Raw genomic sequence first — 25,255 nt, forward strand, 5'->3', positions numbered from 1 at the left:
GAACTAGCAGCAGTCCAGAAGTGTGCCCTGAAAGCCCCAGAACCCGTGTGGATCCATTCTGTGTCCGACCACGAAACCGGAAGTGACGCGACGGGCCGAACCGGAAGTGACACGACGCGACCTCGGAAGAGGGGTGGATGCTGTACACCTATGCTGGGCATCAATTGTTACGTGTCTAAGCACTTGTTGCTCATGTAAGTGCAATAACAATTGCCTATTTTGAATATATCACCAGTGAACATACAATGTTGCACTAGAGCTGTCTTTCTTTCATTCTGTTGAGGGTTTGTCCTGCTGACATCAGGGAGTGTATACCAGCAAGATCCCCCTGTACATTGCTGAGTCTTCTCACCACACCATCTGTTATTCAATGCTGTATTACCACTGGGAGAATGTGAATCCCCAGTCATGATTCCTGTTTCAATTGCTGTAATTGTTTAGACATACTGCACTATTTTATATTTTCTTCCCTATATATATATGGTGAAACCTGCGCTCCCCACGAGCTTCTCATTATAATTTCATGTATGCAGAACTCTCATGCTGATCTATTAATAAGCATCACAACCTAGAACAAATCTATACTTCTCTGGACTTGTATGTCGTCAACATCTTTGAACTCCCTTTTCTATAGGTGAGCACTTTCACTCGTGTTTTGGTTTCGGTTTTGTTTGTTTTTTTTTTGCAGTTTAGGTTTCCGTTCACTAAATGATGGGAAAATGCTAAAATAGCAAATAAATCACGAAGAACAGGCAATATCATCAACACAATTAGCAAACAAATAATATAACCGAAAAACCTAAAATAATATAAAAAGATACGGCGAGACAAACCAAAGTTTGGAACTCGGCGGTAGAAACGGGCTCTTGTCCTGGTGTTCTGGTTTTGGTTCTAAAAAATCTTAAAGGAACATTCCAAGTTAAATGTCCCCCTTTTTCCAGCATGGGTGGGAATCAAGGGGTCTCAGTAGCTGAAACAGGAACCAAAAAGGACAACGCACTACTTTCCAGCAGGTAGAAATGATCAAAAAAGCAGGGAGAGCGTTCCCAAAGTGAAAAACAGAGCTAATTTATTAGCAGCATGGATACATACAGCATACAGGCAAAAAAAAAAGTTTTCCACCTACGCGTTTCAAGCGTTAGCTCTTTATCAAGGTGATTAATGTATCCAACGCTTGAAACGCGTAGGTGGAAAACTTTTTTTTTTGCCTGTGTATGCTATATGTCTCCATACTGCTAATAAATGAGCTCTGTTTTTCACTTTGGGAACGCTCTCCCTGCTTTTTTGATAATTTCTACCTGCTGGAAAGTAGTGCTTTGTCTTTTTTGGTTCCTGTTTCTGCATTTGAATTAAAGCTGCAGTTCAGTCTTTTTTTTTGTAATTTATTTTTTTACTTCAATAGTTTCATGTGGGAAAATCTCTAATTACCTAAAGAACTGCATAGCTGCCGGTCAATTCATTCTCCGTCTATTGATCGGCAAAGTTTGGCGACATCTTTAAATATGGGGAATGTAAATCGTTGCTATAGGAACAAGCATGCTTGTTAAAATAGAATACAAGAAAATTGGTCTTTCAAAGTTGTTTTTTTTTTAAAACAGAAAATGCTAAAAGTATTTTTTCTTACTACAGAACTGATTTATTAAAAAAAAAACACACATGCAGGATATTGCCTGAACTGCAGCTTTAAGACATCAGCACACCTGTACCTGAGGACGTGGAGGACGTTAATCATCACCCAAGGATGCTGCACTACATGTGAGCCCTTGAGAATTAGATCTCTTCTTCCATTCATCACACTATATTATTTCATATATGTGTCTGGACACTTTATCGTGTGTATACCTTACTACAGTGCCATGTGGGATACTATCAGTTGATTGGTTTCATAGGAGATGACATCATCTATTGATACCTTAAGGCTACTCCAGCTAAAGGATTCTAATTATCTTTACCGCATATACTTGCTCACGCTGAGCTGTGCACAATTTGTTTATCAATTGGTCTCAGTAGCTGAGCCAGATAAAGTTAAGGTCCGAGGCCACCAATTCTCACGGTACTTCCCAGGGAAGCTGCCGCCGGTACCTAAATCCCCCGTGTCACATTGGCAAATGGACCTGATCGTAGGTCCATATCGGACCTGAAACGTCGCCATTCCCCTGTTCTTGGCTGTCACATTGAATGGGGAACTTCCTTATGAACTTGTGGGTTGACTTCTACTTTGCATTTGTCTTTGAGGAGACCGGCACTTTGAAGAAATCGTCCAATAGGAAACTGCGACGGCTTCCTGTCGGCCCGTGTGACGCAGGAAATATTAACATCCATTTTGTTTGCCCTGGGAGGGAAGACCCAGGGATACCGAACATTTTTCTGAAGCGGAACTGATCTTTTAATTTGCTTCTGGAGCAGACGTCGCACCCTGTACATCTTTCTGTCCCCGCAAACCAACCACTCGTGATATCACGTCGCCGCACGCACAGCAGAATATGAGGCTACGGTGATGCCAACAGCACGTCTTGAAAATGCCACCCAGAGAATTTAAGAGTATTTTATTCATTAATACCTAGCCAGCAAAATAAAATTTATACTGCAGTGTGAGGAGACGACAGGTGGGAGGGAAAGTGCATTTCTGAGCTCCGACCGTGGCACCGACACAAGATAAGCCGTTCCAGCCTTGTTATAAACAAACATTGGGTGACCTTGGAAAATCTGCACCTTGTGGCAAATATTTACCAAGCGTCATCCACCGGGTGCCGGATTGTTTGACAAACAGTTTGGATGCACATTGGAAAACGTCACTGTTACAACTGAACCTTCCCGGAGGGCTCTGCACAGAACTCGGGGGGTTCCTGCCGCAGTGCGATGACCGGCAAACTCAACTAAGCGCAGCTCAACGGGCCAGAAATGCTTTTTCAAATATCATTTGTACGATTTCCGCACAATAGTGTCTGTTCCCACCTCTAGTTTGCTCCCCGCCCACCAGGTCTTTTAAAATGGTGTATTTTATTACTAGAGAAACCTACCTTAACCATTCCACTGCCCTAACTATGTAATAGGTATGTCATGACCGCTCCCCTTCCGTTTGCGACATGCGGTGCCGGAGCGAGTCCTGGCATCGTGCAGTAGTGTGGAGGGGGGGGGTGGGGGGTACTCTTGTGGCGGCAGACCCCTGGCACTGTAAAGGTTAATACGGTTGCCGATTTCCTCTGATTTAGGGGCTTACTGTTTTGGGCCCAAAATTCCCCATTAAAAAAGGAACTGCCAATTTCAATAGAATTTCGGGCAAAAAAAAACCCCCCAGCCATTTCCGCCGTTACAGATTAAGTCCCATAGAGGTTAACGCGTCCGAACCAGCATTAGATCAAGTCAATTGGACTGAACGCCAGGTCCAACCTGCATTGAATGGCTCATTTTGGTTCCGGGAAGGATTGCACCTGGTTAAAATTAACATAAAAGAGAAAACACCATCCATCTTGCTAAAGAGATATTTATTAAGGCTTATATTCACCTAAAAGGAAAAAAAAGAGAGAGATAGAAGAGAGTGTAGGAGCAGCCGCAGGCAGAACCGTCCTGAACAACAAGAAACACTAAAGACAAGTCCGTACTATACACAGGGAAGCTGCCCATTCAGCGCCGCCATTTTGTTTCTGCCCAACATATTCCCATTTTAGAGTAAATACGCTTTGCAGATTATTTTTGATTTCCTAACACAGTAAAAAAAAAAAACCCTCTACAATGACACACGTGCAAGAGACCCCGGCGGGTTATGGGGAACTTAGCGGAGGTCAGCACAGGTCGGAAGCACCATGTAACACCCTCACCCCCTGTGCTGTGCGGGTGAGAGACAGGGAACCTATGTACCTCTCTCTAGCAATGGCAATAAAACATGGTTATTAAAAGTCCTATTTCATTTCAGTTTTGTTTGCGTTGCCACACGGCGCAATTCAAAGTGTAATGTCGGGACCAGCTGCCGGTGACCAAAGGAGAGAAAATGTAGCAACCTGTTGGAGAGATGTACAGCACGTTCTGACACCAAGGGTTAAAGCTTGAAGATTATACAAGCGGTTATGTTAACCCTTGGGTTTCCTGTACGTCCCTGAAGGGTTCCCTGTAATTTTCAGGTCATTTGAAAATGTTACCAAACACCGAAGAATTTACAATGCATCTGATCTCAGATGCACTATTAGAGAGGGTTGGGGTTCCTTACAATGCATCTGATCTCAGACGCGCTATTAGAGAGGGTTGGGGTTCCTTACAATGCATCTGATCTCAGACGCGCTATTAGAGAGGGTTGGGGTTCTTTACAATGCATCTGATTTCAGACGCGCTATTAGAGAGGGTTGGGGTTCCTTACAATGCATCTGATCTCAGGCGCGCTATTAGAGAGGGTTGGGGTTCCTTACAATGCATCTGATCTCAGACGCGCTATTAGAGAGGGTTGGGGTTCTTTACAATGCATCTGATTTCAGACACGCTATTAGAGAGGGTTGGGGTTCCTTACAATGCATCTGATCTCAGGCGCGCTATTAGAGAGGGTTGGGGTTCCTTACAATGCATCTGATCTCAGACGCGCTATTAGAGAGGGTTGGGGTTCCGCAGAATTTCACAATATACTTATTGGGTTCTTTAACTAAAAAAAAAGGGTTTAAAAACACGGTCTTAACCCTTTTGTAAAGGAAACTGCAATCCATGAAGAATAGGAACACGATCTATAGCACAGCACTATTTGTGACCGGTCTCAGACTTGGCAGGTTGCGATGCCTTCTCTTGGACCAACACTTTATGCCACAATCAATAAAACACTTTAATTGCAAGCACATCGGGCACCCACAGGGTTAATGGTCTAAAATGAGTCATTTACACCAATAGTTAAAAAAAACAAAAAAACACAACACACTGACTGAATTACTATGGGCCGCAAAAATGGCCGCATCAAAACTCCCCCCTTTTTGTCCGAGCAACCCCACCACCACTCCCACTGGCCGTTACTTCTCGCTGGATGTGTCATTCAACAAAGAAGCAGCTGGAGCAGAGGAGAGTTGTGTCGAGTCCAGGAAACAAATCTAACACACGGCATCTCTTGGTGTCAGCGCCGAGGGATATTATTTACAGGCGAAAACACCAACAATTCACCAATTGTACAATAATAAAATCGCGCTAATGAAAATGCACAAAAAATTATTTTATTACGACGCACCCCTTTCCTTTACCCGGATTGCAATCAGTAAGTAGGGGTGCCAGGTGGCTTCTCCAAAAATACTGGACTCAATGGTGAAAGGTGCATTAGGTCACTATGTCCAGGGAGGTAATACTGGACAGTCCAGTTCAATACCGGACACCTGGCAACCGTATCAGTGAGCAGCAGTCACTGCCACGAACCAATAATCTGCCTTTAGCTCCATTTCAACCAAATATTGAGTATCAAAGATTTTGATCACGACTAGAAGACGTCAAACCAACTGAAGGCGTCGCAGCCTGCCAAGTATCGGCCACAAGCGGTGTAGCGCAGGGATGTCCGGGGTTAAAGTGAGTACGCCCTTCCCAACAAAAAAAAAAGAAGAAAATGTGCAATATTCATCACATTATTCAATATTTATTAAGCTACACAAGCAGAGCAGAGAATGGCCAGTTTGTGGGGCTGGCGGAAACCATGGTGAAAAACTAGCGGCAGAAGAGGGACATGGGGAGAAAGAGGTTTGTTGTTGGTTACATTCAAAGTGAAACTGCCCCCCACCCTTTTAACGATATTGTGGGGCCCAAGACGAAAACCCAGACAGGACAGGTGTGGGGGTCTCCGCTGCTCTTTCCAATACAAGATTCCAGCCCGTGGGAAGGCCACAGGACTATGTACAGAAAGGTTGTGCATTAAAAACAAAATACCTGCAGGGAGCAATGGGGCGCAGAGCTGTCCTGTCTGCTCCTTAAAGTAACTATTAAAGCAGCATTGCATTACCAGGGAACAAAATATACACCCGCCCCAGACAGTACACACACAACTCAATGTGCAATGATGCGGAGTCTCTCTCCACCTCCTACAGCTTCTCCCTAGAGGGAATATTAGTGGCATCTAGCTGGAGTCACCAAACCTGCCCTCCAACCGACTCAGTGTGGGAATCCCTATTGTTGTCTAAAAGGGTTTAACAGGGAAAGTGGAGGATGGGAAGGTGCAATTAGTGTGTGTTGGAGAATATGCACTCTCTTAAGCCCCAGACGGGTGCAAAGCTTTAGCAAGGCTACTCCCCTGCATATGAATAGGCGTAAAGGTGGGCTAAGGCTCATGAAGGGGAGTACGCTTGCTAAAGCTTAGCACCCTTTCGGGCATCTGGGCCTAAGAGGGACGGGGTTCTCCCATCATGAATTACTACTTAAACAGTGGCTGCCAGAAAGGCCTTAATCGTTACCCTAGCACAGGCTAAATAGGGCGACAAACTTTAAAACAGCAAAGTGGTTTAAAGCAGCAGTCCCGATGTGCAAACTGGAGCTGCACTTTGGTGCAAACACTCAAGGCGAACTGGGTCATAGCCAACATAACACAGGAGAATGCGATTAGGTTACCAGGAGATGCAGGGACGCTCATCAGCTTGGTATTAATGTTTAAGGGTGGGAACTTTAAAAGGGATGGTCCCGCCTAGGGCAAATGGTACAGAGGCACCGTTTTTGGGAAGTGTCGCTACTTGACACTTTAAAAACTCATTGAAATCAGGTTTCTTTTTGTTAATTACTATTTCCACAGCAAACAATGTTTTTGTCTTTATCTAATGTCTGGTGGTGATAAGACTGCCAGCCTTCAGAGCCCCCTTACATTGTTTACCTAGCTGTGTCGTTTGTTTGCAAACTAATCACGTTGCCATCAAAGAAGCAGCTTGAATCAGTTTCCCAGGAAAAGCAACACATTCTTTTTTTCGCAAGGTACAAAAAATGTAAACAGTTTCATTAAAGGTGGATTAAACCTTCTGTAGGGAGCCGGTTACACTGATATTTTAATTATGACTCCTGGTTTTGGACCCTATGGGTTGAACTACCTCATTAAATAGCCTGTTACCGCACAGACCCGCTAACAGCGTGTCACTGTTACTCCTAAGATTAGACACAACTACAACTATGAAATAAATATTCATAAAAGGCAAGGTGTTACGAGGAGTACTTCCTGGAATTCACCTGCAACGTAACATGCGAACAGGAGCTGCTGCTTTAAGAGACAGAAACAAACACCTTTGTTGTTGTAATTATTACTATATATGGGCTGAAGAGCAGGAATCACGAGACAGACAGGATGTTACATAGACACTCGGGAAGCTTGCAGGATTTGGTTACAACCAGACAATAAAAAGGGACCAGGGGCCCGGGTTCAGTAACCAAAGCAGCTTTTTACTAAAATCACAGGCCGCAAACGTGGTGTGAAGGCTCCTGACCCGGGTAACCAGCTATGTATCCCAGACACAGGGGGTTAACCCATTCCTACACACAAGGACACTCCCTGGAAATGGACTGCACCATGTTAATTTAACCCCTTCACTGTCTGCCAAGCTTCCAACTCCTAGCACAGCAACGCATCACACGCTCCTCGCATCAGAATTTAGTTGGGTGGGTAGGAAATAAACCCCTTTCCAGCTACGGCAAGGGGCCGAGATCCTACGATGCAAAGCGGGCAGGACGTCTCCGAATAATTCCCTGCAACGTGTGAGTGTTTTATCCTTTTGGTGGCAGAGGCTTGCGATGCACTGAAGTTTCCTCCAGCGCTACGGAAAGAAAACTCTTTATCTTGCAGAAGAATGTTGTTAATCCGTCCCTCAGAGGGCAGGCTTTCGCCTGGTACACACACACGCAGGAGATGCCTAGCAAAAACACTGCAAGACATCACAATTCGGGTTGCCCCCTTTATAAAGAACATGGCTTTCTACAGTTTCCCAAAAACATTTCTTACCTACCAAAGGGGGGGAAAAAAAAGGAAATGGGGGGTATACACAATTAGAAGCAAATACAGCTCAACATTGATTGCAGGATTCTGAAGTGCTTGGGAACAGAACATAGGTTTGCATTTTTAATTGAATAGGAAGTCACATTGATATATTTGCTGTAGTATTTTAGCACGCAGTAGGTGGGGGGGGGGGGGGTGTTACCCTGACGTGACTGCAAAAAAATTAAAAAAAATAATGAAGATTCTGCCTTGGGAATTCAGACAATCTTTGGACATCGGGTCGCTGTTTTATACTGGGTCGGTTTGACCGATCCTATTTTCCGTTCAGGGAGAGTAGAAAGAGGGGGAAAAGTACATGGTCATATAAACTACAGGTGCTGCAAAGATACAGGAAACACAGGAGAACTGGCCCCAGACTCAGAAGACAAAGTAAAACGCTAGGTGTGGAGGATGACGTTACTTTGCTCCTGCGTTAGACGTTACATAGAAGCCGAAAGCTTTAATTCCATCCCAAAGCCTACAGGATAACAGGCTGCACCACAACTGGTTTATTTCTCGAGTTTATATTTTTTTTTTCCCCCTCTCCCCGGAGTTATTTATTTTATTTTTTTCAGATCAGTTCTAGTTACATAAAGGTGGAACTGGCGTCCTTATTGTTTGCTTCGAGTCGGACGCTCCTGTATGGAAAGAAAGAAAAACAGAAAAAAAAAAAAAAAAAAAAGTATAGTTAGACAGCTGGACAGCTTCTGAAATTAACCCCATTCAGTGCCATCGCTGAGCAGACCTCGGTGGCAGTGAAGGCGTTAAAGCAGCCCCCCCCCCCCCATTCCAAAAATATGCATGTAGCACCAAGCTCATGTTCCCTCCTCCCTAAAATGTCACTTTACATTGGAAATGAATAAAACAGTTAGATAAGAATAATGCTTGCCTTTTGTGATTCCTAGGTCACGCCCTGGCTGTCATTTTAATCCATCCCTGGGACCCTAGTTCAGGAATGGAAAGCATTATTCAAGAACCAGCACTTATATTATATATAACAAATAAAAAATATATAGAGGAAAAGCATGGTATTTTATTGAGCAACTAAACCAACCAACACAATATGCCAGATGTTCCAATCCGTGCGGACCCCAAACCGAGACATTGTCACAAGGTGGGAAACGTCTAGAGACCTTGAAATACTTTGTACATTGTTAATTCTCTGAAAAAGGCCGTAGTTTGTGATTTTATATTTTTTTTGCAGTGAAGTTTGTGATAAAAATGGAACATACGGAAAAGTTTTGGAGCTGGAAACCCAACCCCCATGCTTGTTCTATGGCTGCTCCCTACCTATTCACCAATAACGTTCCTATTCTTTTATGAGCTCAAAATCCATTAGCGGAGAGGTTATTTTAACTTAAAATGACATTTAAATTGTTCCCAGGTCATCTCAGCGAACACGAAACACTTTGCACCGGACATCAGCAACGAAGGTTCACTTGCGTGACGCGTCTGCTCGGTGAGATTGTCAGGGACGGTGTTACTCTAGTACATGTTTTAGGGCTAAGGACCAGGCTACATGTCAAATACACTACCATGGGAAACCAGTTCACATAAGACACATTAGCGTTAATGGATTGCGTTACCATCAAGTGTCACCAGCCATGATTATAGGTTTGTTTTACTCCCCCCCCCCCAATACTGGGAAACCCCCTCAAAACTTTTGTACGGGCAGGTAGTATACATAATAGTACAATATTATAAAGGAGAAATCCAAGCCGGTTTTGGTTTTCATTTTTGAATACAGGATTGAAGCAGGGGGGGGGGGGGTCTCCAGAGCTGAACCCTATTAATTTCCGTGCCGGGAGCCTCCTGCTTCCGGAGACACTTTCCTCCGAAGGGGGGTGCCGGTATCTCTCTGCAGTTTTCAGCTTCCTTGTCACGTGGGACAATAGGAAGCTGCACTGGTGACATCACCGCTTTCTATTGGCCCGCGAGCTTTGGAAAGCAGCCATATTGTGGACCCTGGAGCAGCTACTGGCACCCACTACAGAGGCAAGTACCTCTGGAAGCAGGGGGGCCCGGCGCTGAAATTAATGGGGTTCAAGCTCCAGAGATACCCTGCCTCTTATACTATGAAACAAGGCCCCCAGTTTCAACATTTCACTTATACTACTACACGCACAAAAAAGGACCTGTCCAAACATTTGAAAAAAGTTACATCAGCTTTGTTACAAAGTCAGAGGCCAAGTACTCGTGCCACAGAGTAACAGCGACTGTGGTAACGCACATTCCCGTCAAAGCACTCGCGAGATGACGTAACAAATGTTATTTCTGCGTCACAAAATTATACCACGTATGACAAAATCTAGCAAGGTATCCCACAGTATAAAAAGCCGCAAGATTCAGCGAACGTTCTCCGGGGCTACGCGAGTCTGGGGAGGGTCTTCGTCGCTTTGTTTTCTCGACTTGGGAGGTTTGTGCAGAAATTGTACTTTCACATGGAACTGTGCTACGATTGGCTTCAGAAACAGGCTTCTCCACATAATGCACAAAACGTGGTGTAAACGTGGCCATCCTTTGAGAAGCTATGTGCAGGTCACATTCATTAAATGGCTACACACACACGATTAAGCTTTCTAATAAAAGCAGTCCACCCATAAACCTCAGACACTAGTGGGAGACTGTCCAGTCTCAGCCTGGGTAAGAGAACGTGGTTAGAGCCTTTGTTTAGGCAGAGGTAGGCTACCACATGAGCTGCGTCATAGCCAGGGATGCCAAACTGTTATTTATTACTCTACAATTAGGGTGGAAAAGAAGGATTCTGTAACCAAAAAAAATAATAAGACCATGATCTCTTTCGTATGCTTTATTTTCACTTTTTCCTAATCATGGTCACAGCTGTGAATAAGCACACTGCTTCTGCAGCACAGGCTCACAGAATGCATTTGTCTGTTATTAAGGGCTTCTCTGCAGGGAGGTTTATAAAGGTTACTTCTTGTGAAGGATATATGCTGCTGACATCCTGTGCCACTAGCAGAACCTACAAGTGTGTGATTTGTGCTATTTGTTACAGTGGTAATCAGACCTCCCGGTTACTAAATGTTAAATGGCGATGCATGAAAAATCACACACACGTCCATATATCTTGCAACGTATGTATAAATCTATACAAACATATATACCTCATGTGATGTGTAAGCTACAAAGTATTTGCACATCAGTCCCAGGACAGACGGTTATAACATGCAAAGGCTTTATTTCCCAAGATCGATTCTTACTACACTGAATGACATGAGGTGCTGAAATCTAACAAAGCATACAATGCCGGGGTCACCAAACATTTAAAAACATAAATCTCTAACCCAGGGGTGTACAACCCCAGTCCTCAAGGGTCCACCACCAACAGGGCAGGTTTTCCGGATACCCCCGCGTCAGCACAGGTGGCTCAATCAGAATGACTGCATCACCCTGTGCTGAAGCATGGATATCCCCAATACCTGGCCTGTTGGTGACCCTTGAGGACTGGAGTTGGCCGCCCCTGCTCTAGGGGGTATGGGCCTGTATATTGAAAGAAAGCAAAAAAATAATCACAAATATTCCATGCACAATATTATCACAGAGCAGCAGGTGGTGAAGAAATTAGATAAAACATTGATCTCATGTGAACAGGTATTAAACTGGAAAATGCAAACAAGCTCATATCTTTATTACAAGGGCCTCTGCGGCCACTGGAATCAGACAGGCGCCAAATCTGACAGCAAAAAAAAAAAAAAGGGACCGGTTTAATAGGAGTCAGATTTGATCGTTACCTTGCGCACGACCTCTTCCTCCTCTTGCCGCTTCTCGTAATGAGAAAAGTCATCAAAGATGGAGGTCGTGTGCTTGTAAGTGGCAATGATTTTAAGCACTTGTTTTGCTTTTTCTAAGGGCACCTCCTGCGTGTCTCGGGAGTTTGTGACCGGTTTGTTGTCGTTATTCTCCAGGCGGATGTGCCGCAGCTGGTTGTTGGGGACGTCCTTGACAAAGAGCCACTTGACGTCGAACTTGCCCTTCCACTTGTCCTGCGACCAGACGCCGGCGCTGGTGCCGTAGTCCACGGGAGACCTCATCTCTGCCACACCGCAGAAATGTCCGCTGCCGTTGACGCTGAAGAGCAGGTAGACCGGGCCTTTGCCATTCATGGAGCGGAAGGCGCTGTCTAGGCGCTTGTTGCCGTGCTCCGTGCTGCACCAGATAGAGTACTTGATGGAACGGTGAATGTCGTCCTCAGAGTAGCTCTTTATGATGAACACGCGCCCATTTTTCAGGTTCCAGTCAAAGTCCTTGGGGTTGTAGCTGTGGGCAGCTTTGAGTTTCTCCAGCACTGGGTGGGAGTCGCTGCCAGGGACCGCATGAGGCTGTGCCCCGCCCAAGGGGTTTCCGTCAGAGCCCCCGCTCTGCCCGTAGGCGGCGTTCCTGTTTCGCGGGGCCACCCAACGGTTCTGGGGGACTTGTGGCTGCTGAGGGGGCGGCGGAGGGTTTTGGTAGGGCGGTTGGGACAGAGTGGGTGGCTGAGCTTGGATGGGCTGCATCAGCTGCTGCGGGGGCTGTGGCTGAGGCATTGACTGAGGGGACGGGACCTGCTGGGGCATTGGGGGTTTGGCCACGGGTCCCTTATTGTCCCAGGTGCCTATGTCCATGTTGTGTTTGATGGGAGGCGGTGGCAGCGCCCCTCCAATTAGGGTCACGGGCTTAGTTTTCATTTTCGGCTGCGGCTTGGCGGGCTTGCTGGCGATGGCCGCCCATGATGTTGGCTTGGAGGGTGGCATGCTTATGCTTGTGCCCCCATTGCCGGACAGGGCGCTCGGCATCCCCACACTGTTTGCCACAGACCCCACCGTCTTCACCGCAGACGCAGTGACGTTGCTGCCTATCTTAAGCCCCACCATGCCCTGCTCAATGCTGTTCATGCCAGGCGCTTTATTCAGAGTGTCATTGTGAAATCCTGTTTGACCGTCCACAATTGTCCCCCCCAGAGAGCTTGGCGGGTAGCTGTAGCTGCCCCCGTAAGCCGAGTTCTGGGTCTGCTGCCCCTGGGAGCCGCTGGTCCCCCAGGCAGAGAAGGCTGGGTTTTCGGGAAAGAAGTTGAAGCGATGCTGGTAGATGTTGTTCCCCAGCCCACCCGGCTGCCCGAAGACCGCATCGTGCATGAAGTGGTGGTCTCCGTTGCTGAGCTGTCCGTACGTGGTGAGGTAAGGGATGGGAGGGTCCCCACCAGTTGACCATGGTGCCTCGCTCAGAGAGTACGGAAAGCCGATAGACGGCGGATAGTAACTGGACAGGTACGGGTCTGTCATTGAAGGGTAGCTGTTGCTCTGCTGGGGAGAAAGAACAGCAAGTATGGGGGTCAGCAGCTATACTCATGGGAGCCAGAGGCCACAGTAACAATGAGTCCCCCCCCCCCCATCCACTGGAGGTGGTTATTGATCACAATGTTTTTGTCATTGGGATAACCTGTTACAAAGTGGCACTCTGAATTTATTTGGGGGGGAATAAATATACGACTCCCACCCCCCAAAACCTTACAAAAAGGAGCATCATCAAGTCTGATTAGGCACGAGACAGTCACCCAACAATTTGTCCTGGCCACCAATGAGAGAGAGAAGGTGGCTTTAGAGCACAATTCTATCAGGGTACCCGTATAAATATCTACACGTGGACCAACTACGAGCAAAAGAGCAGTCACACCCAACACCGATTCAGTCTGCCGCGCCAACTATCACGTGGTTTCACACGCCATGGCAAATCTGTAAACACTAGAGGTATAGTAAGCAGGGCTGGAACTTCAGCAATGAAGACCAACCAGACAGGACTTCTCATAGCCTATGGTCTTTGCTTGCACATGGGTAGGGTAGCTTGTGAGAACATGGGACATGCAGAGGGAAGGATGGGAGTGTGAGGTTTAACAGGCAGGTTAAAGCTGCAGTTCAGTCTTTTATTTTTTTTACATTTATTTTTTTACTTCAATAGTTTTATGTGGGCAATCTCTAATTAGCTAAAGAACTGTATAGCTGCAGGTCAATTCGTTTTCCATGTACTGTATTGATAGGTCGAAATTTGGTGACATATTAAAAGCTGGGATTTGTTTATAATCTGCTTGACTGGCAATGGAAGCTCATGAATATTCATGAGCACTCCTGCACTGACATGTGCTAGAGGGAGGGCAGGGCTGACAAAGGGGTGTGCCAGGGCTTGTGACAGGACATGAAGGGGCAGTGCCTTAGCAAATGGCTGTTAAAATAGAATACAAGAAAATTGGTCTTTCAAAGTTGTTTTTTTAAAAACAGAAAATGCTAAAAGTATTTTTTCTTACTACAGAACTGATTTATTAAAAAAAACACACATGCAGGATATTGACTGAACTGCAGCTTTAAGTGTCAAGACCAGACACTTCAGTGAAAGGAAAAACCCGGCATAACCACCCCCCCATTATAGCTCAGCGGGTGATGCCATAGCACAGAGGTGCGCAAACTTCCAGCGCTGCACCCCCCCCTGCCCCCCAGCCTGCTCTCCCCATGTCGCTCCCCCCCTTACCTTTAATGCGGCGTTAATTGACCCCGTGGAGTCATTTGACGCCGCATTGCCTTGGCCGCAGCTGGCTCAATTCAGGTGAGTTACAGCGCGAGGCCTCTGTAACCGCTGTGCGCCTCCCCCCCTCCAGTTTGCGCACCCCTGCCTTAGCAGATTCTGCTAGGTGACAAACCAGGCATTGATGCAGCAAACACAAACACAATTTTGTGCAAAGAGGTGCAGGGACCTGTGGGATATGTTTGAATTATCTTTCATCACTATCAGCAGCTTCCTACTGACCCCTGAAGTAGCAGCTCATGCAATCTATAATGGAAAGGTGCATTTAGTTTCTAATAAGTGCTATGCCAGGCCCTGGCGTGTTACATAGGTCACTATTAAATGTCGCAGATATTAGACTGAAAGCTCACAGGACAAGGCTGTGTATGAATGATATAAGGCTCTCTCTATATACTGCTCTATAAGAAAGCAATGAACTCAAAATCTGCTCATCCCAGTCTATCCATAGGAAACAGCTGGCCTGTGGGAGAGAGATACTAATCACCCTGCAAAGGAACTTCTAAAAAAAAGGTGTACGCGAGAGCCTGTTCCAAAAGAGGAAGTGGATAGGACTTTCTAAATGTTTGCTCGAAAAAAAGGATAAGTACATTAAAAAATATATATATATTGAAAATCATTAAAAATAGCATTAGGAGTTACAAAATATGCAGGCAGACATCCAATACTACAGAACCGATTTATTTATCACAATGATTTTTCATGTTTTTCTGCTTTAACCTTGAGAAGCAGGAAGTGGATTAGACCAGAGCAAGTGTACTAACCTGATTGGACTGTCCTGAAAGATACTGTTCGAAGTCATTGTCGTGTACACTGTCCTTCTGGTGCAGGGATCCGTTTTGAACTGAAATAAGATCATGGTTTGAGCATCCTAGCGGGGAGAACTTGAGTTTGCAGACTAACGTGCAAATTGTGGCAGAAACTTCATTCAAAATCAAAACATTTGGAAGCTGCCACATTAGAACAAGAATCGTAACACTAAGTGTTTCGCAGAATCATAAGTCTGCGAACTCGGAGGATAGAGGGGGGGGGGGGGATTTCCTGTATTCCCTCAAGGAAGAATTGCAAAGCATCACAGATTGAAGGGGCACATTAAATAAGCCAGAGCACCTTGTCAGCACAGTAGGACTGAATGCGGACATGTTCCACAGTAAATAACATACACTGTGAAATATAGGATACTTATTCTTCTGGGAGAATGGAACTTTAATTAGACCCAACACAGACTGATGCCAGCAGCTCTGCTGCACCCTCCCAATTCCCAGAGATAAGCCTTGCCCCACATTGGGGGATATGTTTCAGGTGTTTGGGGTAAATAGAAAAGCATTAGAGAGACAGGCACCACAAACAGCTGTAATTGTTAGTATAGGCACACCCCGCATTAACGTACGCAATGGGACCGGAGCATGTAAGTAAAGCGAAAATGTACTTAAAGTGAAGCACTCCCTTTTCCCACTTATTGATGCTCGTACTGTACTGCAATCGTTATATACGTGCAGAAGTGCTGTAAATAACGCATTTGTAACAGGCTCTATAGTCTCCCCGCTTGCGCACAGCTTCGGTACAGGTAGGGAGCCGGTATTGCTGTTCAGGACGTGCTGACAGGCGCATGCGTGAGCTGGCGTTTGCCCATTGGGCGCTATGTCCTTACTCGCGAGTGTACTTAAACCGGGGTATCCCTGTATTGTAGGAATAATGCTTTCCGTGCTGAAGCAGCTGCAAAAAGTGAGCCGCCGGCCGGCACAGTATTACTATAGGTTCAATCATTAAACAGGCGCGGCAGCGTTTTGTAATTACGGGAGCCTGGGCGACTGTGGAAATGTATTATCTTATAGTCACGCCAGCGTGGGCCCACTATGCGAGAGGTCAGATCTGCTTAAGCTTTCAGTGGTTTTAATATAAAAGAGACGCTTTTTAGATTGTAAGCTCTCTGGGGCAGGGATTTCCTTTCCCATGGACTGCACGTACAGCACTGATTACATTGTGGGCGCTATATAAAAGATATACATACATGGTGATGAAGGCCAATAAGGGAAGGTAGCCCTTTCGCTGCCAAAGTAGCTAGCAAGCTAAAGGGTTAAACATTTCAGACAAGAAGCATGCTGGCACTTTGTGGTTAACTATTTCAGTGCTGCAGTGGCTACCAACCCTGTGTGTTTCTGGTCTCGCAACAGAAAAGTATTAAAAACGGTCAAATCTAAATAATACTTAAAAATAACCAAAGAGACTTACAACTCATTGTGACTGAGGACAACAGGACACGTTACAGACAAGCAGGCCTCTTACCTTTATTCTCCTGTCCCTTTGGTCTCTGATTTGCATTCCGGACAAACAAGACAAAATAGGAGAGAAATAAAGAGATCAGAACTGAGTTTCATGTACAGAGAGCATTAATAGAAAGGTCGGGGGGGGGGGGAGAGGAGGAGGGGGGGGAGGGGAGATGGGGGGGGAGAAAGAGAAGACGAGGGGGGGAGGGGAGAAAGAGAAGACGAGGGGGAGGGGGGGGGGAGGGGAGAAAGAGAAGACGAGGGGGGGGGAGGGGAGAAAGAGAAGACGAGGGGGAGGGGGGGGAGGGGAGAAAGAGAAGGGGAGGGGGAGGGGGGGGGGAAAGAGAAGACGAGGGGGGGGAAAGAGAAGACGAGGGAGAGAGGGGGGGGAAAGAGAAGACGAGGGAGAGGGGGGGGGAAAGAGAAGACGAGGGAGAGGGGGGGGGAAAGAGAAGACGAGGGAGAGGGGGGGGGAAAGAGAAGACGAGGGAGAGGGGGGGGGAAAGAGAAGACGAGGGGGGGGAAAGAGAAGACGAGGGGGGGGGAAAGATTAGACGAGGGGGAGGGGAAAGATTAGACGAGGGGGAGGGGAAAGATTAGACGAGGGGGAGGGGAAAGATTAGACGAGGGGGAGGGGAAAGATTAGACGAGGGGGAGGGGAAAGATTAGACGAGGGGGAGGGGAAAGATTAGACGAGGGGAAGGGAGGAGGGGGTGAGAAAGCAAAGACGAGGGGAAGGGAGGAGGGGGTGAGAAAGCAAAGACGAGGGGAAGGGAGGAGGGGGTGAGAAAGCAAAGACGAGGGGAAGGGAGGAGGGGGTGAGAAAGCAAAGACGAGGGGAAGGGAGGAGGGGGTGAGAAAGCAAAGACGAGGGGAAGGGAGGAGGGGGTGAGAAAGCAAAGACGAGGGGAAGGGAGGAGGGGGTGAGAAAGCAAAGACGAGGGGAAGGGAGGAGGGGGTGAGAAAGCAAAGACGAGGGGAAGGGAGGAGGGGGTGAGAAAGCAAAGACGAGGGGAAGGGAGGAGGGGGTGAGAAAGCAAAGACGAGGGGAAGGGAGGAGGGGGTGAGAAAGCAAAGACGAGGAGAGGGGAGGAGGGGGTGAGAAAGCAAAGACGAGGGGAAGGGAGGAGGGGGTGAGAAAGCAAAGACGAGGGGAAGGGAGGAGGGGGTGAGAAAGCAAAGACGAGGGGAAGGGAGGAGGGGGTGAGAAAGCAAAGACGAGGAGAGGGGAGGGGGGGAGAAAGAGAAGACGAGGAGAGGGGAGGGGGGGAGAAAGAGAAGACGAGGAGAGGGGAGGGGGGGAGAAAGAGAAGACGAGGAGAGGGGAGGGGGGGAGAAAGAGAAGACGAGGAGAGGGGAGGGGGGGAGAAAGAGAAGACGAGGAGAGGGGAGGGGGGGAGAAAGAGAAGACGAGGAGAGGGGAGGGGGGGAGAAAGAGAAGACGAGGAGAGGGGAGGGGGGGAGAAAGAGAAGACGAGGAGAGGGGAGGGGGGGAGAAAGAGAAGACGAGGAGAGGGGAGGGGGGGAGAAAGAGAAGACGAGGAGAGGGGAGGGGGGCAGAAAGAGAAGACGAGGAGAGGGGAGGGGGGCAGAAAGAGAAGACGAGGAGAGGGGAGGGGGGCAGAAAGAGAAGACGAGGAGAGGGGAGGGGGGGAGAAAGAGAAGACGAGGGGAGGGGGGGAGAAAGAGGAGACGAGGAGAGGGGAGGGGGGGAGAAAGAGGAGACGAGGAGAGGGGGAGAAAGAGGAGACGAGGAGAGGGGGAGAAAGAGGAGACGAGGAGAGGGGGAGAAAGAGGAGGGGAGGGGGGGGGGAGAAAGAGAAGACGAGGGGAGGGGGGGAGAAAGAGAAGACGAGGGGGGGGGGGAGAAAGAGAAGACAAGGGGAGGGGGGGGGAGAAAGAGAAGACGAGGGGAGGGGGGGGGAGAAAGAGAAGACGAGGGGAGGGGGGGGAGAAAGAGAAGACGAGGGGAGGGGGGGGAGAAAGAGAAGACGAGGGGAGGGGGGGGAGAAAGAGAAGACGAGGGGAGGGGGGGGGAGAAAGAGAAGACGAGGGGGGGGGGGAGAAAGAAGACGAGGGGGGGGGAGAAAGAAGACGAGGGGGGGGGAGAAAGAGAAGACGAGGGGGGGGGGGGAGAAAGAGAAGACGAGGGGAGGGGGGGAGAAAGAGAAGACGAGGGGAGGGGGGGGAGAAAGAGAAGACGAGGGGAGGGGAGGGGGAGAAAGAGAAGACGGGGGGAGAAAGAGAAGACGAGGGGAGGGGGGGGGGAGAAAGAGAAGACGAGGGGAGGGGAGAAAGAGAAGACGAGGGGGGGGAGAAAGAGAAGACGAGGGGGGGGGAGAAAGAGAAGACGAGGGGGGGGGAGAAAGAGAAGACGAGGGGGGGGGGGAGAAAGAGAAGACGAGGGGGGGGGAGAAAGAGAAGACGAGGGGGGGGAGAAAGAGAAGACGAGGGGGGGGAGAAAGAGAAGACGAGGGGAGGGGGGGGAGAAAGAGAAGACGAGGGAGGGGGGGGAGAAAGAGAAGACGAGGGGAGGGGGGGGAGAAAGAGAAGACGAGGGGAGGGGGGGGAGAAAGAGAAGACGAGGGGAGGGGGGGGAGAAAGAGAAGACGAGGGGAGGGGGGGGAGAAAGAGAAGACGAGGGGAGGGGGGGGAGAAAGAGAAGACGAGGGGAGGGGGGGGAGAAAGAGAAGACGAGGGGGGGGGGGGAGAAAGAGAAGACGAGGGGAGGGGGGGAGAAAGAGAAGACGAGGGGAGGGGGGGGAGAAAGAGAAGACGAGGGGAGGGGGGGGGGAGAAAGAGAAGACGAGGGGGGGGGGAGAAAGAGAAGACGAGGGGGGGGGAGAAAGAGAAGACGAGGGGGGGGGAGAAAGAGAAGACGAGGGGAGGGGGGGGAAAGAGAAGACGAGGGGAGGGGGGGGGAAGAGAAGACGAGGGGAGGGGGGGGGAAGAGAAGACGAGGGGAGAGGGGGGGAAGAGAAGACGAGGGGGGGGAAGAGAAGACGAGGGGAGGGGGGGGAGAAAGAGAAGACGAGGGGAGGGGGGGGAGAAAGAGAAGACGAGGGGAGGGGGGGAGAAAGAGAAGACGAGGGGAGGGGGGGGAGAAAGAGAAGACGAGGGGAGGGGGGGGAGAAAGAGAAGACGAGGGGAGGGGGGGGAGAAAGAGAAGACGAGGGGAGGGGGGGGAGAAAGAGAAGACGAGGGGAGGGGGGGAGAAAGAGAAGACGAGGGGAGGGGGGGGAGAAAGAGAAGACGAGGGGAGGGGGGGGAGAAAGAGAAGACGAGGGGAGGGGGGGGAGAAAGAGAAGACGAGGGGAGGGGGGGAGAAAGAGAAGACGAGGGGAGGGGGGGGAGAAAGAGAAGACGAGGGGAGGGGGGGGAGAAAGAGAAGACGAGGGGAGGGGGGGGAGAAAGAGAAGACGAGGGGAGGGGGGGGAGAAAGAGAAGACGAGGGGAGGGGGGGAGAAAGAGAAGACGAGGGGAGGGGGGGAGAAAGAGAAGACGAGGGGAGGGGGGGAGAAAGAGAAGACGAGGGGAGGGGGGGAGAAAGAGAAGACGAGGGGAGGGGGGGAGAAAGAGAAGACGAGGGGAGGGGGGGAGAAAGAGAAGACGAGGGGAGGGGGGGGAGAAAGAGAAGACGAGGGGAGGGGGGGAGAAAGAGAAGACGAGGGGAGGGGGGGAGAAAGAGAAGACGAGGGGAGGGGGGGAGAAAGAGAAGACGAGGGGAGGGGGGGAGAAAGAGAAGACGAGGGGAGGGGGGGAGAAAGAGAAGACGAGGGGAGGGGGGGAGAAAGAGAAGACGAGGGGAGGGGGGGAGAAAGAGAAGACGAGGGGAGGGGGGGAGAAAGAGAAGACGAGGGGAGGGGGGGAGAAGACGAGGGGAGGGGGGGAGAAGACGAGGGGAGGGGGGGAGAAGGCGATGGGGGGGGGGAGAAGGCGATGGGGGGGGGGAGAAGGCGATGGGGGGGGGGGAGAAGGCGATGGGGGGGGGGGAGAAGGCGATGGGGGGGGGGGAGAAGGCGATGGGGGGGGGGGAGAAGGCGATGGGGGGGAGAAGGCGATGGGGGGGGGGAGAAGGCGATGGGGGGGGGGAGAAGGCGATATGGGGGGGGGAGAAGGCGATATGGGGGGGGAGAAGGCGATATGGGGGGGGAGAAGGCGATATGGGGGGGGAGAAGGCGATATGGGGGGGGAGAAGGCGATATGGGGGGGAGAAGGCGATATGGGGGGGGAGAAGGCGATATGGGGGGGGAGAAGGCGATATGGGGGGGGGAGAAGGCGATATGGGGGGGGAGAAGGCGATATGGGGGGGGAGAAGGCGATATGGGGGGGGAGAAGGCGATATGGGGGGGGAGAAGGCGATATGGGGGGGGAGAAGGCGATATGGGGGGGGAGAAGGCGATATGGGGGGGGAGAAGGCGATATGGGGGGGGAGAAGGCGATATGGGGGGGGAGAAGGCGATATGGGGGGGGGAGAAGGCGATATGGGGGGGGAGAAGGCGATATGGGGGGGGAGAAGGCGATATGGGGGGGGAGAAGGCGATATGGGGGGGGAGAAGGCGATATGGGGGGGGAGAAGGCGATATGGGGGGGGAGAAGGCGATATGGGGGGGGAGAAGGCGATATGGGGGGGGAGAAGGCGATATGGGGGGGGAGAAGGCGATATGGGGGGGGAGAAGGCGATATGGGGGGGGAGAAGGCGATATGGGGGGGGAGAAGGCGATGGGGGGGGGAGAAGGCGATGGGGGGGGGAGAAGGCGATGGGGGGGGAGAAGGCGATGGGGGGGGAGAAGGCGATGGGGGGGGAGAAGGCGATGGGGGGGGGAGAAGGCGATGGGGGGGGGGAGAAGGCGATGGGGGGGGGGAGAAGGCGATGGGGGGGGGGGAGAAGGCGATGGGGGGGGGAGAAGGCGATGGGGGGGGGAGAAGGCGATGGGGGGGGGGGAGAAGGCGATGGGGGGGGGGGAGAAGGCGATGGGGGGGGGGAGAAGGCGATGGGGGGGGGGGAGAAGGCGATGGGGGGGGGGGGGGAGAAGGCGATGGGGGGGGGGGGGAGAAGGCGATGGGGGGGGGGGGAGAAGGCGATGGGGGGGGGGAGAAGGCGATGGGGGGGGGGAGAAGGCGATGGGGGGGGGGGAGAAGGCGATGGGGGGGGGAGAAGGCGATGGGGGGGAGAAGGCGATGGGGGGGAGAAGGCCATGGGGGGGAGAAGGCCATGGGGGGGGAGAAGGCCATGGGGGGGGAGAAGGCCATGGGGGGGGAGAAGGCGATGGGGGGGGAGAAGGCGATGGGGGGGGAGAAGGCGATGGGGGGGGAGAAGGCGATGGGGGGGGAGAAGGCGATGGGGGGGGAGAAGGCGATGGGGGGGGAGAAGGCGATGGGGGGGGGAGAAGGCGATGGGGGGGGGAGAAGGCGATGGGGGGGGAGAAGGCGATGGGGGGGGGAGAAGGCGATGGGGGGGGGAGAAGGCGATGGGGGGGGGGAGAAGGCGATGGGGGGGGGAGAAGGCGATGGGGGGGGGAGAAGGCGATGGGGGGGGGGAGAAGGCGATGGGGGGGGGAGAAGGCGATGGGGGGGAGAAGTCGATGGGGGGGGGGAGAAGGCGATGGGGGGGGGAGAAGGCGATGGGGGGGGGAGAAGGCGATGGGGGGGGGAGAAGGCGATGGGGGGGGGGGAGAAGGCGATGGGGGGGAGAAGGCGATAGGGGGGGAGACGGCGATGGGGGGGTGGGCGTGCGATTGGGGGCGGGGGGTGGGCGTGCGATTGGGGGCGGGGGGAGGGCGTGCGATTGGGGGCGGGGGGTGGGCGTGCGATTGGGGGCAGGGGGGTGGGCGTGCGATTGGGGGCAGGGGGGTGGGCGTGCGATTGGGGGCGGGGGGTGGGCGTGCGATTGGGGGCGGGGGGTGGGCGTGCGATTGGCGGCGGGGGGTGGGCGTGCGATTGGGGGCGGGGGGTGGGCGTGCGATTGGGGGCGGGGGGTGGGCGTGCGATTGGGGGCAGGGGGGTGGGCGTGCGATTGGGGGCGGGGGGTGGGCGTGCGATTGGGGGCGGGGGGTGGGCGTGCGATTGGGGGCGGGGGGTGGGCGTGCGATTGGGGGCGGGGGGTGGGCGTGCGATTGGGGGCGGGGGGTGGGCGTGCGATTGGGGGCGGGGGGTGGGCGTGCGATTGGGGGCGGGGGGTGGGCGTGCGATTGGGGGCAGGGGTAGGCGTGCGATTGGGGGCAGGGGTAGGCGTGCGATTGGGGGCGGGGGGCGGGTGTCCGGGGTGGTGGGGGGGCGGGGGTTGGGGGCGGGGGTGGTGGGGGGGGCGGGCAAATGGGGGTGGGGGTGCAATTGGGGGTGGGCGTGCAATTGGGGGCGGGGGGTGGGCGTGCAATTGGGGGCGGGGGGTGGGCGTGCAATTGGGGGCGGGGGGTGGGCGTGCAATTGGGGGCGGGGGGTGGGCGCGCAATTGGGGGCGGGGGGTGGGCGCGCAATTGGGGGCGGGCGAGCAATTGGGGGCGGGCGCGCAATTGGGGGCGGGGGGTGGGCGCGCAATTGGGGGCGGGGGGTGCAATTGGGGGCCCATGCGATGGGGAGTCTGCGTGCAATCGGGGGGCGGGTCGTGGGGGTGGGTCGTGGGGGGTGATGAAGGGGGCGGGCGTGGGGGGTGAAGGGGGCGGGTCGTGGGAGGTGGCCTGATGAAGGGGGCGGGTCGTGGGAGGTGGCCTGATGAAGGGTGTCCTGGATTGGGGGGGTGTTTTAGAGGGGGGGGGGGGTGTCCGGGTTCCTCACCTGCGGGTCAACACTTGTAGCAGACATAATTCATTAACAGGGCTTCCCTGCGCTTCCTCTCCGCGGGGATCCGCACGGTGCAGGCCTAGGCCCGGTGCCTCACTACTACAGGCCGGGGCTTGGTGTCTCGGCGCAGGCCGCGGTAAGCGAGTCAGCACAGGCCGGAGGGGGGGGGCCCAGTGAGTCCGCGCAAGCCTCGCTGGGTGCTCGCTGGCCGTGGGGGCTCGGGGCAGGCCTGGCGGGGCTTGGTGGCTCGGTGTAGGCCGGGCTGGGTGGCTCGGTGCAGGCCTCGCTGGGTGGTCGCAGGCCTCGCGGACTCGGTACAGGCCTCGCCGAGAGGTAAGAACACTCCACACACCAATGGCGGCGGGGACTGGGCAGAGTGCGGCTGACGTCAGCGCCCGCGCGTTGCATGCCGGGTGGGGGGGACGACGCATGCGCTTCACAACCCAGTGGCAGCCATCGCGGTCTCTGCTGGGGGGGCGGAAGTGACGTAGAGAGCAGGCTGTGGTGTCCCAGCTGTGCAGGACAGCAGTGACGTCACCACACCAGCACCACGTGATCCTCATTCATAAAGATGCAGCTGGGACACATGTGGTAGCAGCAGTGATCACTTATTATTATCACCATTATTATTATTATTCATTCCCCTTTGGGAACAAAGCGTAGTAATACCAGAAACACTTACCAGAACACCTTCCTACTGTCTCTGCGTTCTTCACACTTACCAATTAGATTGTAAGCTCTTCGGGGCAGGGATCCCTTTTCCTAAATGTCACTTATGTCTGAAACACTTATTCCCATCATGTGTTATTTGTATTATTTGTTATTTATATGATTGTCACGTGTATTACTACTGTGAAGCGCTATGTACACTAATGGCGCTACATAAATAAAGATATTCAAACATACATGTTTGACCTTTTGAGTGACGGAGTCACATGACCGCATCGGCCCTTTAAGCCGGGGATGGAAGTACTCCTTTTCCATTTCCCTTCACTGCACATCGCGCCGTACGCTGCACGGGATCGCAGGACGCCATCGAAGCTGAAAGAAAAGCTTACCTTGGGGATGACGTGGACAGTTCCCCCTAGCACAGGGACTACGTCTTGGGGCACCCAAAGGGTTAAAGGTCACAGGTGGATGGCTGACATTTTTAGGTATCCAAATCTGACAGCTAGAAATATTTAAACTCGTTTTTTTTTTTTAAACTGCATAATCAGAGTACTGATGGTGATCGCCAAACCCACACTAAGAGAAACGCACACTATTCCTTCTGTCTTCACTCCCCTCCTAGATTGTAAACTCCTTGAGGCTTGGGCCACCTTCCTATTATCTCAGTTTGCCTTGACATATTTGTACTCTTGTTATTGTCCACCCTCCCACATTGTACTGCGGTGCAGAATATGCTGACACCACACAAATACAAGATAAGACTAATGTTAGTTTGTATAGTTTAGAAGGGGTTTGATTTCCTCTGCTTTCTTTTGTCACTGTGTTCAACAAGAGTTCTATCAGGCAAAGCCTCCTCTCTCTCTCCCCTTCCTTTATTGGCTCCGGGATAAAGACGGGGGTTTATAAAGGAAAAGGAAACAATATGTTGGCAAACGCTCCCCAATTCAGAGGTCCTAAAGAAATCAAATGTTTAATTCCTAGGAAATAAGGCAAATATCTGCTTTTAGCATGGTTAGAT

The 25,255-nt window shown here is 51.7% G+C and overlaps 1 protein-coding gene across 6 annotated transcripts; it reads right to left on the reverse strand.

Moving 5' to 3' along the window:
* Positions 1–3,466: 3,466 nt before the first annotated feature.
* On the reverse strand, positions 3,467–23,981 carry YTHDF1 (YTH N6-methyladenosine RNA binding protein F1). 6 transcript variants are annotated; one of them, XM_075571467.1, is made up of 6 exons: positions 23,563–23,979; positions 16,808–16,832; positions 15,286–15,365; positions 11,707–13,254; positions 8,844–8,898; positions 3,467–8,592 (listed from the first exon to the last, which is right to left on the reverse strand). In XM_075571467.1, the coding sequence occupies exons 1-5, from the start codon at positions 23,587–23,589 to the stop codon at positions 8,875–8,877; spliced, it is 1,704 nt and encodes a 567-aa protein (XP_075427582.1). In that variant the 5' UTR covers positions 23,590–23,979; the 3' UTR covers positions 3,467–8,592; positions 8,844–8,874. The 6 variants fall into 6 exon arrangements, with proteins under 6 accessions (XP_075427582.1, XP_075427583.1, XP_075427581.1 ...); XM_075571468.1 differs by lacking the exon at positions 8,844–8,898 and having other exon boundaries at positions 11,707–13,251; positions 23,563–23,981; XM_075571466.1 differs by lacking the exon at positions 8,844–8,898.
* Between the last annotated feature and the right edge of the window lie 1,274 nt (positions 23,982–25,255).

This window comes from Ascaphus truei, chromosome 15 (genome assembly GCF_040206685.1).
Source record: "Ascaphus truei isolate aAscTru1 chromosome 15, aAscTru1.hap1, whole genome shotgun sequence".
Lineage (NCBI taxonomy): Eukaryota > Metazoa > Chordata > Amphibia > Anura > Ascaphidae > Ascaphus > Ascaphus truei.

Excerpts from the sequence above, each read along its gene's own strand:
- YTHDF1 (XM_075571466.1), bottom strand. The coding sequence starts at position 23,589 with ATGTCTGCTACAAGTGTTGACCCGCAG. Across the intron at positions 13,255-15,285 it reads TTTCAGGACAGTCCAATCAG|CAGAGCAACAGCTACCCTTC; the intron begins GTTAGTACACTT and ends CTTTCTCCCCAG. Across the intron at positions 8,593-11,706 it reads AGGAAGAGGTCGTGCGCAAG|GAGCGTCCGACTCGAAGCAA; the intron begins GTAACGATCAAA and ends CTTTCCATACAG.